Here is a 13,226-nt window from a genome sequence, read left to right as displayed (position 1 = left end):
ATACATGTATCATACGATAAAGCATGAGGTACTTACTGATAGAAATTTTCTTTGAATCACATAAATAATAATAGAGCAATTCCATTGCACAAGAACATTAAAATTCCTCTGGCAAATCTCTGCAGCACTAATTTTAAGTGTCAAGTTGAGGTAAAACTAGGCACATACATAAAACAATGCCCGACAGTCGGTGATTCTACAGTGTTACTGATATAGAAGTCTGTTTGACAGCGTTATAAATAAAGGTATTGTTTAGGGGGATAAACTGTCCGGTGATTATCTTGATCACTTCCTGAGCGGCACATCCACCCATGAAGGAAGCCACCGTGTGGAGTTCTGAGGCACCATAACGACATCTAGAACACAAACAAATCAAACTATAACAACTATCACAGCAACTCAAATAAGACAGGATGTAAACTCACTGCTTAATGTGCAATGTTTATTCCGTAACTCGGAGCATTGGATCTTATTGGCTCGAAATTGCAAAGACTATACAAATTTGTCTTGAGATACTTTAACCAACACATTATAGCAGATCCTTGGTAATGGTTAGTAAATGTTAATTTTTGTCTACTCACATTTCATGTATATAGTCCTCCTTGACAGTGGATGTTAATCCCCATTCATGAATTAATTTGATAATAATTCCCTAAAAATAACCAAAGAATTGAAATTTATGATCCAGTCAACTAAAAATATAAATGTTCACTGGAATAGCTTTTTTAAAATGTAGATTCCTTAAATTGAAAATACAGTTCTCATGCATACAAAAACCTCAACTTACTTATTAATGATTGTATGCAGGTTATTCTATTTTTTTGTGACATTAAGGTTTTAATGAATAGCTGAGCAGCTAAAGTTGTACAATGCACTATCAATGGTAATACTGGGTACTGACCTTGAGAAGCTGAACATCGGGTTCCACCTGATCATTGTCCTCCCCCGGGTATCGATTGTACTCCTCATAAAACCTGTTGACCCCCCTCAGAAGGGGGTAAAAAATCAGTTCACTCTCCCCATCCTCATCCTCAAGATGGGATCCTTCAAAGGAAAAGGAGATTTGTAAAAGATGCTTTATCGATAAGAATGCAACGTTTACACTCAGACTACAAAACAATACACTGTACATGCATTTGTATAGATAGGGGTAGGGGATGTTCTAAGCAGAAAAACATGGAGATTGTAAAGAAAATGTAAGGTACAAATTGGTTTCATCTCATGAAAAAAATAAGAAGGGGAGAGAAAATCATCAAATATTTCTATGGACTGAATCAGTGAGTTTGTTCCCAAAAAGAGTTACCAATGTCTTGAGTGTTCACTGCTTGACTTTCATATTCCTCAGCTAAACTTCTACACCTCAAGACTCGAACAAACGCAGCATTTTTACCTGCAAGGCAGAAATTGCACTTTGGTTGTTAGAACATACATAACCCGCGGGTAATGAATTTTTTTCTGCCATAGCTGCGATGTTAATTCCCGTACTAACAACCAAAGAAAGACATTTTATTGTTTATATTGATATCTGTATAAATAATCATTTAAAGTAGGATTAAAATGATCAATTAATGTATTATTGATATGTACATCATAGTATGTTTTATTGATGGAACAGCCACTGATCAAGAGATCTGTCCAGGTTTTATGCCTAGTGTTGTTCATGAACTGATAAACAGCAATGGTTTTCTTAAGAAATAAAGGAGAAATATTCAGTGGATTTAAATATATAAAACTTAAAAAACAATAAATAAATGTACCACAGATTAATTCTGTTTGGCTTGTATGAAAAGTTTATTTTGTAAACACAGAAAACAACTTACAAAATAATTTGATTTCCTGATCTGATATTGAGACACCCTGTTAAAAGAGAAAAATATGAAACTTTTCATAATACAAGACAAAATGTGAAAACTTCATCACACAAGACAAAATGTGAAACTTTTCATCATAAGAGAGAAAATGTGAAACTCATACCAGAGGAAATGTGACATTTTTCATCATACAAAAGAATTTGTGGATCTTTTCATCATTCATGAACTTACATGATTAAGTCAAATACATTTTCTTTACCTCTTTTTAAATTTCAGTATTTTCTCTCTCAAATACTGAATGCAAAAGTAAACTTATTAAATTATTCAGGGTCTGTGGCTTAAAGTAATATTATTTCTCACATATATTTTTACCAAATATTGAGTTATAAAAAGAACCAAATCCTTTGAAATCTATAAATGACCAATCTTTATTGGGTGTGTTTTGTAATTCAATTAAATCAACAATTCTGGTAAAATTTGAAAATAAAACAAAACGAAGAAACACAAGCTGTCTTTTTCTCTAAATAAAACACAAAAGTAAACCAATGAGATGACAAATACTTTGTTCTACACCTGTTGAAAATCTTCAAAATACATTTGTATATATAATGGCCTTTCAGCATGCATTGGCCAAATTGGATTTCTTATTTTTTATTTTGAATAGTATAACATTATGACAAAGTTTAGATATTTCTTCATTTAAGGAATTACATGTATTAACAAAACTTCTGTGTCAAATAAATTTTGTGAATGATTTAAAGTACAATACAAAGTAAATACAGCAAAACCAATTCCATTTAATACCCCTTCCACATCAACCCTTATCAGATTAAAGCCCTCAAAGTCGATATTACAGGCCCTGGGTGACATGACTGATGGGCATTATAAAGAGAAGGGCATGTACCATATAATAAATCAAGTCTGCCTTGGGAATGGAAGCATGCCATGCTGACCTATACAGCAAACATTTGCAAAGATAACATGTACATACATCAAGCCTAATGGACCACAATGCTCACCTTTGTACTCAGATTCTACTTAACTATATAAACTCATTGTTTGCCCCCCCCCCCCCCCCCCCCGTTTTCATGAAACTGCAGGGATATCAAAGACCTATGAGGCTGGGAACCACAATTCTCTGAGTATGCTTCTTTTATACAGATATTAATTGTGGAATGAGACATATGTTAATGATATATCTATATAAAATGTAAATGTATCTGTCAAAGTGTTTTACATTCATAAAGCTAGAACACCATAGAGCTAAAGCATTGTTCAGTTCATACGCAGAATTTTTCATTCTGTTTTCCTCCATTTCTCTGTATTTAATGAGAATGCACCATATTTACAAAAACTTAAACTTGTCCAAAAAAGTACAGCTTAAATGCATGAATTCTTAGGTAAATACAGGGTATGTTTGCATAAATTGTTGGAAAAGCATATTTAAAATTAAAAGGAGAAAATCTACCCAAATTAAATGCAAAAGTCAAATTAATAAACTAGTCCATTTAACAAACTCTATACAAAGGTACATGCCTCATTTTTTCATTTCAAATCTCAAAACAAAGGAAAGATGAGATCAGAAAAGCTCACTGCTAACATTTCAAAATACATGTATATACTTTAATATAAACTTAAAACAGCATATGCAAACTGTGAATGAACTGGGATCAAAGCACTATAGCATTCAAAACATATTATCTATGTTTGTAATCCAGCTATTTACAAATACTGTCACATAAAGAAAACAATAACATATTACTTAGAAAGAAAAGACTGCTGTTTTTCAAAAAAAAAAAACAATTATTTTTATATTTTCTACAACATTGTACTGCAGATATGTTGGTAACTGTGTGACACAGAGAATATGTTTGGTAATAGTGATTAAGCAATGGTCAACTTAAAAGTAATGGGTAACAAGTTAAAATTAAATGCCTACATGTGTAAACTCAGGCCCCAAGTCCCTCTGCTCTAGCCCCTAAAAAAAAACAAACCAGGACAGTGATTCACGCCCAACAGAATCTTACATTTGATAAAATATATCAGTCTGCTCCTCAAAAAGTAATATATTCTCGTATTTTATCTGACACGTACATAAATTATTGACAGATTACAGCTTCCTCACAAGTTTTTTGCAGAGTAATTAAAATTTTTAGCACAATTCTATTATCACAGAAAAAATATCAAATTAACTATATTTATACTTCAAATAATTTAAGGTACTCCGATCCTCAGGTTTATAAAATTAGCAGTTAAGTAATCAAAAATATTCATAAAAGTATCTCTGAATCCACAAAGTTGTGTAAATTTATCCACAGTTTTTCTTTAAAGTTAAAGATTAAATTTAATCATATTATATAAGGAAAATTGTCAAATCTCCAACATTTTTGCAGAAAAAGCGAATTGGAATATCAGCAATGTATTTTCTAATTGCAAATTGATTAACAATTATATTTCAGGTTAAAAAATGATAGGTATCCAGGCATTCAGAGAAATTGTGATGATTTTTATACTTATTTGGTATTTTTTGTGTTCTATTTCTGTCATGTACTCTATAATACATGGTGTAAAAGGCTTTTGCTATCATTGCAAGACACCACAAATCACTTCTTATTTTCATATCATGCTAATAAGCATTGGTATCTAAGGCTGGATTCAATAAAATCTTATTCTCTAAAACTGTATTTTTTTTCCTTTTATAGGGTACAAATGTCAATTTTATAAGACCTTTTCTAAGACTTCACAAAAAACTTGAATCTTATCAAGATGAATAAAATGAAAATTGTTGCATGAAAAAAATTCATTTTCAAGCTTTATTTTGATGCATTTCAAATTAAATATTAATTTTTGGAGTTATCCTTCCTGGCTGAGGATCGGATAACCTTAATTCAGATTTTACAGTAAGTATTCCAGATAAGATAAGAAAGTGTTTTTTTTCCCATCATTTTAAAATAACATTGTACAGGTAAATAAAGTGCACCATACAGTTACATCTTATTATAATTTAAAGTGAAAAAAAATTGCTTCTGGTTTGTGTGTATGTGTACACCATCTTTCTGCTTCATAAGATACCACAGAATACTCACTACTATGAGACAGGCTGAGCCTACCTTAGCTAGACTGGAGGTTAACATGTTGACCTTGTCTGTTATAGTGGCTACATCTTTATTGGCCTGCTCTATGTACGCATTCTGAAGCTGTATATATCTCTCAGAGTCTGCCGTCATGTCGGGAATGGATCCACGTAACGGTAACGCACCTAAAAATAGATAGTTAGGAATAATGTACCAGCCAAAAATAATTATAACAAGGTGATCACATTGAAAATGTAAAATAACTAAAATGTATATGTCTGTTCATGAGAGAAAAATTTTCGCTTTCATTATCATAATTTATTGTCTTAAATATATCTCATATATAAATCTTGAAATCTTAAAATACTTATTAACTTCATTACCTTTTCCTTCATTTTCAACAAATTCTTTTACAGCTCTTAACAAAATCCAAAATGGTTTGCTCTACAAATTCAAAAAAATAAATGATAATTTTCTTTCTAAAATATAAAAATATTTATTCTCCAAACAACTCAGACTAAGGAACAGGGACCACTTACTTTTATAATAAAAAATAAGAGGCCCATGGGAAACATCGCTCACCTGAGTAACTTTGGGGGTGCCGTTCTTTACCAGATTTCCTCCCTTGTAATACCTATTTGTGGCCTCGTCATACCCCCCCCCCCCCCCCATGTCACAATTTTAACAATTTAGAATCTACATTATCCAAGGATGCTTCCACATAAGTTTCAGCTTTTCTGGCCCTGTGGTTCTTGAGAAGAAGAGTTTTAAAGTTTGTTTTTTTTTTATATATTTCTACGAAAAACTTTGATTCCCTATTGTGGCCCCGCCCAATCCCCGGGGGTCATGATTTTAACAATTTAGAATCTATACTATCCCAGGATGCTTCCACATAAGTTTCAGCTTTCCTGGCCCAGTGGTTCTTGAGAAGAATGGTTTTAAAGTTTTTTCCTATATATTTCTATGTAAAACTTTGATTCCCTGTTGCCGCCCCGCTTAACCCCTGGGGCTCATGATTTTAACAATTTAGAATCTACACTATCCAAGGATGCTTCCACATAAGTTTCAGCTTTTCTGGCCCTGTGGTTCTTGAGAAAAAGATTTTTAAAGTTTTTTCCAATATATTTCTATGGAAAACTTTGATTCCCTATTGTGGCCCCGCCCAACCCCCGCGGGTCATGATTTTAACAACTTAGAATTTACACTATCCAAGGATGCTTCCACTTAAGTTTCAACTTTTCAGGCCCTGTGGTTCTAGAGAAGAAGATTTTTTAATGACCCCACCCTATTTTTGTCTTTTTTTGATTATCTCCCCTTGTGAGGGGCCTTGGCCCTTCATTTTAACAATTTAAATTTCCCTTCACCTATGGATGTTTTGTACCAAGTTTGGTTAAAATTGGCTCAGTGGTTCTTGAGAAGAAGTCAAAAATGTGAAAAGTTAACAGACGGATGGACGACGGACAAAATGTGATCAGAGAAGCTCATTTGATCCTTCGGCTCAGGTGAGCTAAAAACAGCAACAAGAAATTCAAACATACAAACACACATCCACATACAGTAAATAGAAAAGAAAATCGCTATAATACATGTATTGATCTACCTCTGATGTGAGATTCATTGCACATGGGTCATTAAATAATTGTTCAACCTCTGTAGGAATCTGTAAAGACAAACAACTTTTAATTAATTAAAATGTACATGAACGATTACTCCGATTTACAAGTGTGTAGCACACATCAACATGCTATTAGGTATTTTACTTACTTTTGTTGGAACTAAAGCAAGGTTAACACTTTTCACAGCTTCATCAAAGTTTTCCTCAATTTCTGGAACACCCTCTGCATTTTTCCTAATACCTAAAACAAAGAAAACAGTATGATAAGGAAAGAGACAGAGATTTGTGAACTACTGTTTTCTAATACTAATATTTACATTTGCCGTATTTTTTTTAAGGCAACTATGATTTGAATACCATTTTCGTGTATACTCAAGCATAGAAATATACACGGAGAAATGTGTGCTAACTTGACGTCACAATAAGGCAACAGCGACGTTAGCAAAAGTATAACAATATAGGGCAGCGAGAAATTCAAATATTGAGTACCAGGTATATCTTTGGTGCTTCCAGACATGTAAAATGTAAATAAAAGGAATGTTTTTAAGTTTATTGTGAATGTATTGGTGTGTGAATCACACAAACTTGCACGTATGCATATTTTTCATGAAGCACTAGCAAGCTTCATGAAATATGCCTATGTGACAAGTCTGTGTGATTCACACACCAATAACTCACACAAAACTTAAAAACATTCCTTAAGTATCTGAAACAGGTCTGTGTTCAAGAACAGCAGCTAGTCTGGCTGTCAGATATGATATCTAGGCCATACTGAATGAACAGAATGATTTAACACTTGTTATGACTAAACTTAACATATTGTTCATATCATAGCAGCTAAGCAGTGCTACATAGTGTTATACTTTTTGTTTCATAATATCAAGAAATATGCGGCTCAAGAGCTAAATATAGAACTATGCTACATTGTAGCTCTATCTGTCATTATTTGGACCATGATCTGATTTCAAAACGATTAACATCTCTGTTAAAGAATAATGCTTGAATGAAAGATTGTCTACCAACTTGTTCTAGAGGAGATAGTTTTCATTGTCTTTTTTTTGGCAAGTGGCATAATTATTTTTTTTAGATAAGAACCTTCCTTCCCAAGATGATATGAGGCAAGTTAGGATGCAAATAGCCACATTGTTTCTCCAGATAACCAATCTAAATGAAAACAGTGACTGACAGTCACATGCCTCACTAAGGTGATCTACATATGGCTTCAAAAATGGATACCCAAACAAACCAAAAATTCTTTACACAAAACTTTTGTAGAAAAGCGGTAGATTTACGAATAAAATCGGTAGGCGGGAGATTGCATGAAAAAGCGGTCCTGCCTAAATCAGTAGAGTTAACATGTATGGTGATTTATAAGTGCCATATTTTACGATTTCTGGTTACTTTACCTTCCTTTATCATCTGTTTCAGCTGGTTTTTCTCTTTATAGTTCTGGGGTGGTAAACCATCATGCTAAAGAAGAATAAACAGTGTATACAAACCAAGGCTAAATAAAGAAGGTGGAGTTATCCTCCTTGAGTGAGAAGTTCATTTTAATAGGTTCTTTACATTTTGATTTCTTTCTTTTCAATTTGCTAACACTAGAAAAAACTAAGGAAATATATTATTTCTTGACTGCTTGATTTCTTTTTTTTTTTAGGCCACCACTTCCATTTTGTATATTGCTTTTACGAGAAACACAAATTCATTTCAACAAGAGTAAGATTAACAAACAAATGGACCATACTCAGCTGGATTTCTCAGGGCACAAACTTAATATATACTGTAGATTCCTAAGTATAAGGGAGGAATTAAATATAACCTAATTTCTCGAAATAAAATAACTCACTTTTATTTTTATGGTTCTGAAAACCATGTAAATTCTCCTGATCCACTGTCAATTCTTGAATTACTGGTATCATTTATTGCCATTTGATATCAAAGAGCCATTTCATGATAATAACTACTGGCAAAAAAATAAGGAATCTACAGCATAACATTATTCTAGGGATGGCAATTTGTAACCGGATAATCGATCAATCAGTCGGAACGATGCTAATTGGTTAGAAAATCTGTAATCGGTTAGTCGGAAAAAATAAAATATATGTAAATTTGAGTGCAGTTTCCTTAAAATCCCTTCTGTTTGTTTTTTTAGAAAGGAAAGCACTGCATAGATTTTTATTTAGTGTTTTTACACATCTTATAATTAAGAATATCAATAATTATCAAACCTGTATTAAGAGACTATACAACGGAGAAAGGAAAAAAGGTCACATATGACAGGTGGTCTCTCAATACAGGTTGCTTATTTTCTGCAGTGTTCAAATATACAATGCTGAAAATATCACACGTGTATGTTGAATGTTTTTTATAACACCTTCTGTTTATTTCCACTTTTTAATAGATACTGCTCAACTCTAAAATGTTTTTACAATTGTCCTGTTAAGAAATAAAAATTTGCTTGATCTGCACATGAGTCATTTAATTATAAGGAAATATTGTGAACATCTGAAATTATTAACATATTTTCATACAGTATAAAAAAGCTGCAGAGGTTTTTTCTAATAATAGGTTGTTTTTTTTCACATGATCACTGGACAGAAAAAAACGTGATGTTTATGTTTAAGATTTTAATGTTTATTCAATAAATGTCAAAGCGTAAGTAAAATATAAATTTTTAAATGTTGTTTTATTCGTAAAACTTGCATTATATAATTATTAATCGGAATAAAAGCGTGTCTGTAATTGTTTTGAACCAAAAACATAGCACGCTCGACGGAAATCAAAAGTAGGAAGTGGAAATTATGTAGTCGTTAAACTCAGGTAAACTTGCTTGAAATTACTAAAATAGTTAGGAAAATCACGGTCGTTGGTCGCGTTAAGCAGGTGGTCGTTTCATACAGGTAGAATATATAGGGAAAAGCGTTGGGGGAATTTTTACGGTCACATGTGATAGTGAGTCGCTTAATACAGTGGGACGCTATGGTAGTTTTGACTGTAATTATAGCTCTCCAGATTGAGATCACAGGGTAATTGGTCAATTTAAAGTGTTAATTACTGTTTTTATAACACCATGCCGTTACCCAGATAGTCGTGTGGTTTTTTTTTTAATGATATTAAAAACATTTTAAGCACTTTTAATTATAGTATATCTATATTTTGCCGTTATCTGTTAAATTATATTATTATAACGAACGTTGTAAATTGTAAATAAACTGAGAGTTCAGACATAGACTAGTTGTGGTGACAATGCAGAATTAACTTCTTTAACATCTGAGTTGGAAAATTATCCATGTCCGATTTCTTAAGCAAGATGCATGGTTTTCTTAATTTTTTCTTGTCTATTGAAATTGAAATAAAGTATACTCTTATATACATATAATTCTCGATCAAAATAATAAACAGAATGTAACTTCTAATGTCTTTTTAGCCTTTTTGTATATATGAAAAGAAAATGTCAAAATGTATATCTTGATACGACTAACCGGTTAATCAGTCAGAACGTTTTGCAGTTAACCGATTAGCAATTCTGCAATTGATTGCCATCCCTACATATAAAAAGTGTGATTGATCTGACCTGTTTTTTCCACTCCTGGAGATATTTGTAGATTATGACTAACCAGGGTGTATGTGAATGATCCTGTAAAATACAACAACTAAAGTTACGCAGGAAGAGGGATTTAAACATTTGTTAAAACTTTAATTTAAAAGCTGAACCTTAAATCTTTGATGTAAAAGAACAAGTGATGAGAACTCACTGTTTATGATCATACCTTAATATTGTGGTTTTGTAAACTTACTTTTTTATCCATGGTCTCCAGATGAAGACTGTCACAGTATTTAACGAGGGAAGGAAAAGGCCGGTCTAATCGAAGGTCTTCATGTGCATTGTCAGGATGGGACTCTATCACTGTATAATAACATCAAATATATGTAGCACAAATAAACAGAGGCTGTCTAATCATGCCACACTGAGCATTATTTAGGTCAAATTCTACTGCTATTATTAAAAATAACATTCAATGTATCTAAAATTAGACATAAATACAGAAATTTAACATCATTTAAAAGAACTAATAAAGTAGTGGTTAGTCCTCTGCTGCTTCCACTTTTTTTTAACATTATATACTCAATTTAATTTTTTGTCTTCATCTATTTGGTAAATTTTACAAAACAATTATTAAAGTTTTGGAGCTACATACATTGCAGTCAAGTCAGATAGGTCAAACATAAAGGTAACAACAGTAAGGAATACTTCCGTTTTAAGTTGGCGCGAAATGGACATTAACAAATGTGTATATTTCCCCATTTTTTGACACACAAAAACTTCAAACACTATGGTATCAGTCATAAATGATAACCATCATCCACTGAGTAAATCTTTAATTAACTAAGGATGACTGATACCTGAAACATATAGAAATAATATTACATTAATTAAATGATTAGTTAAGATATACCTGTGTGTTCCCTGACAACGAGTCTCATATATCCGATAAAACCGTAGGAGCGACATACAAGTAGAGGAACTGACTGCTTCCATAAAACATCAGCCAACTGTAGAAGTACCCTAAACCAAAAAATATCTTAATGTCAGCAACCTATATACAAATAGGATCATACATTTGTAACAAGTATGCATCACATATATGTAATCAAATATATTATTCCAATTCAGTATCAACTATATGTATATACATAAAGTTTTAAAAATGCCTATATTTTAATAAAAAAAAAAATTCTATAGCTTTTAATTACTATTGCGTACCTTTCAGATAGACCAGTGGCAATGACAATTGTGAATTTTTTGAAGAAGTCTGGATTATTTTGTAGTAATGACTCTGGATACTAAGTTATAAAGACAGTGTAATAATACTAGTGTTATCAATTGAAATATATTATTCAATATTTATAAATTACTGCATTTAAACAGAAAAATTAATCACTATAAATTTGAAATTTAAAAAATATAACAATTTCAATTTTCTGACAAATTTCTATTTGTGTGTTAATGTTTGAAATCAACAAACCTCATCTTCAAAGTTTCCACTGACATCATCATTTAATTCATTCAGAAGTTCTGTTGCAATTTTTGCTCTAGACTGCAATTAGAAAAACAGACATAAAATCATTTGGACATCTTACAAATTTACTGATGAGTACTCACATGTATACAATGTACTTATCAAACTGCATGTAGAAAGGTAGCAAAACTTGATATTTACCTCTCCAATGCATTCTTGAGACAAAAAGAAGCTGAAAAATAATTTAATTCATTAAAAAAAAAATAACATAAATATTTCTGTAAACAGTACAATACTTTACACATAGAAATTTTTTGCCAGCTTTGTTTTTGCCCCTTTCAGTATATCCATATAAATGACTTATCCAAAACATATTGATCAGCCTGACTTACATTTTCGTACAATTTAAAGTCATTTTTGACAACAAGAGTTTTACTTACCTATTTAATAGTACTAAATGAATGAGAATAAAATTATTTAAGGTAGGAATTTAATAGTTTATTACCCAAATTGCACAGTATAGCCTGGGTTTGGTCAGTTTACGCTTTTTGACCTAGCCCAGTTTATATTGTATAAATTGTGTAGCTATTCAATTAATTCCTTAAATAAAATATTGTATGCTATAATGCTAAACATATTTTTTTTTGTATTAAACTTATCACACAACTTACTTATTGCCAACATCTTCTCCTTTCACTTTATTTCCATCCACGATAGTAAATGATCCAACTCCTGCAGAATGAAATTAAGTCTCATTGTCTACTAACATGATTGCTGACTACTGAAATATATATTTTCCAATCACACTTTGAAAAATATTATTTAGTTGTGTCCCTTTGTTAATTCATCCCAAAGATCTAAAGTAAAAAAAAAAACTCTTTGATCTACCAAACATTTGTGTATACTGTGGAAAATTCACAGTATTTAAACAACAAACTTTCTTTTAAAGTATGTGTATAAAGACAAATCCTGCATGTCCTATTTACAAATTAAAATGCAGAGTAAAAATTTATCTTGTCATATTACATACTTATCTAACTGTGGCAATTTTATGGAATTTTCCCCCAAGATGGCCACAAAGGGACATAACTCTCGACAAATGTGGATTCTACATTTATTTTTGTTAATAAACGATGAGTAAAATGTATACAAAACTGTTGTATTGTGTAGTTAAAAGAAAACAACTAAAACAAAACTACCTGGTAGAATTAAATTTTTCAGAGTTTCAGTCCCAGTTGCTGTGGCATTTATCAAACACACCCGAGCTTGTTCCAATGCAGTTTGTCCATGGTCACCCCACAATCTACAAAACATGAACCCAATGGAATAACTAAAGGTTGTGGAGGGGTAAAAATAGTGAAATGCATCAGCAAATATTACTTTTTATCTACCACTCAAAAATGCTATCGAATAAACCCTAAACCTTATTTGTCGATCATATTTATTATTTTTGTCAAGACCACCCTTTCCTTTCCCTGCCATTTTGAAAATGTAATAATTGAACCGGTTGGAGTGAAACGAAAAATCCCGATAAAAAAATGGAGAAACAAACATACCTCGAAGAACTCTAAAGTATACTAGAATATTGCCGTATTGGAATAGTTTTATTTTCAATTAGTTTATAAATTAAAGAGTACAATCCTCGACCATGACCTCTTCACTACCTCCCAGTCATACTTGATTTGAGCACTGAAATCCATCAAGA

General features: G+C 31.8%; 1 protein-coding gene across 2 annotated transcripts; it reads right to left on the bottom strand.

Annotated features, from left to right (window-relative positions):
* Nucleotide 1: 1 nt before the first annotated feature.
* Nucleotides 2-13,006, bottom strand: LOC134244290 (NEDD8-activating enzyme E1 regulatory subunit-like). Of its 2 annotated transcripts, XM_062726550.1 has the most exons (20): nt 12,945-13,006; nt 12,721-12,824; nt 12,193-12,253; nt 11,723-11,753; nt 11,528-11,599; nt 11,266-11,345; nt 10,958-11,067; nt 10,298-10,407; nt 10,075-10,137; nt 7,907-7,970; nt 6,650-6,741; nt 6,486-6,545; nt 5,269-5,329; nt 4,922-5,070; nt 3,751-3,789; nt 1,821-1,857; nt 1,304-1,390; nt 902-1,044; nt 582-652; nt 2-356 (listed from the first exon to the last, which is right to left on the bottom strand). In XM_062726550.1, the coding sequence occupies exons 1-20, from the start codon at nt 13,001-13,003 to the stop codon at nt 197-199; spliced, it is 1,653 nt and encodes a 550-aa protein (XP_062582534.1). In that variant the 5' UTR covers nt 13,004-13,006; the 3' UTR covers nt 2-196. The 2 variants fall into 2 exon arrangements, with proteins under 2 accessions (XP_062582534.1, XP_062582535.1); XM_062726551.1 differs by lacking the exon at nt 3,751-3,789.
* Nucleotides 13,007-13,226: the final 220 nt, after the last annotated feature.

This window comes from Saccostrea cucullata, unplaced genomic scaffold (assembly GCF_032062105.1).
Source record: "Saccostrea cucullata isolate Sc308-1 unplaced genomic scaffold, CSIRO_AGI_Scuc_v1 ctg277, whole genome shotgun sequence".
Taxonomy (NCBI): domain Eukaryota; kingdom Metazoa; phylum Mollusca; class Bivalvia; order Ostreida; family Ostreidae; genus Saccostrea; species Saccostrea cuccullata.
The sequence above is the reverse complement of the archived record's forward strand: the minus strand, read 5'-3'. Positions and strand labels throughout refer to the sequence as shown.

Excerpts from the sequence above, each read along its gene's own strand:
- LOC134244290 (XM_062726550.1), bottom strand. The coding sequence starts at position 13,003 with ATGGCAGGGAAAGGAAAGGGTGGTCTTGACAAAAATAATAAATATGAT. Across the intron at positions 11,754-12,192 it reads GGAGAAGATGTTGGCAATAA|CTTCTTTTTGTCTCAAGAAT; the intron begins GTAAGTTGTGTG and ends ATTATTTTTCAG. Across the intron at positions 6,546-6,649 it reads TTGCTTTAGTTCCAACAAAA|ATTCCTACAGAGGTTGAACA; the intron begins GTAAGTAAAATA and ends TTGTCTTTACAG.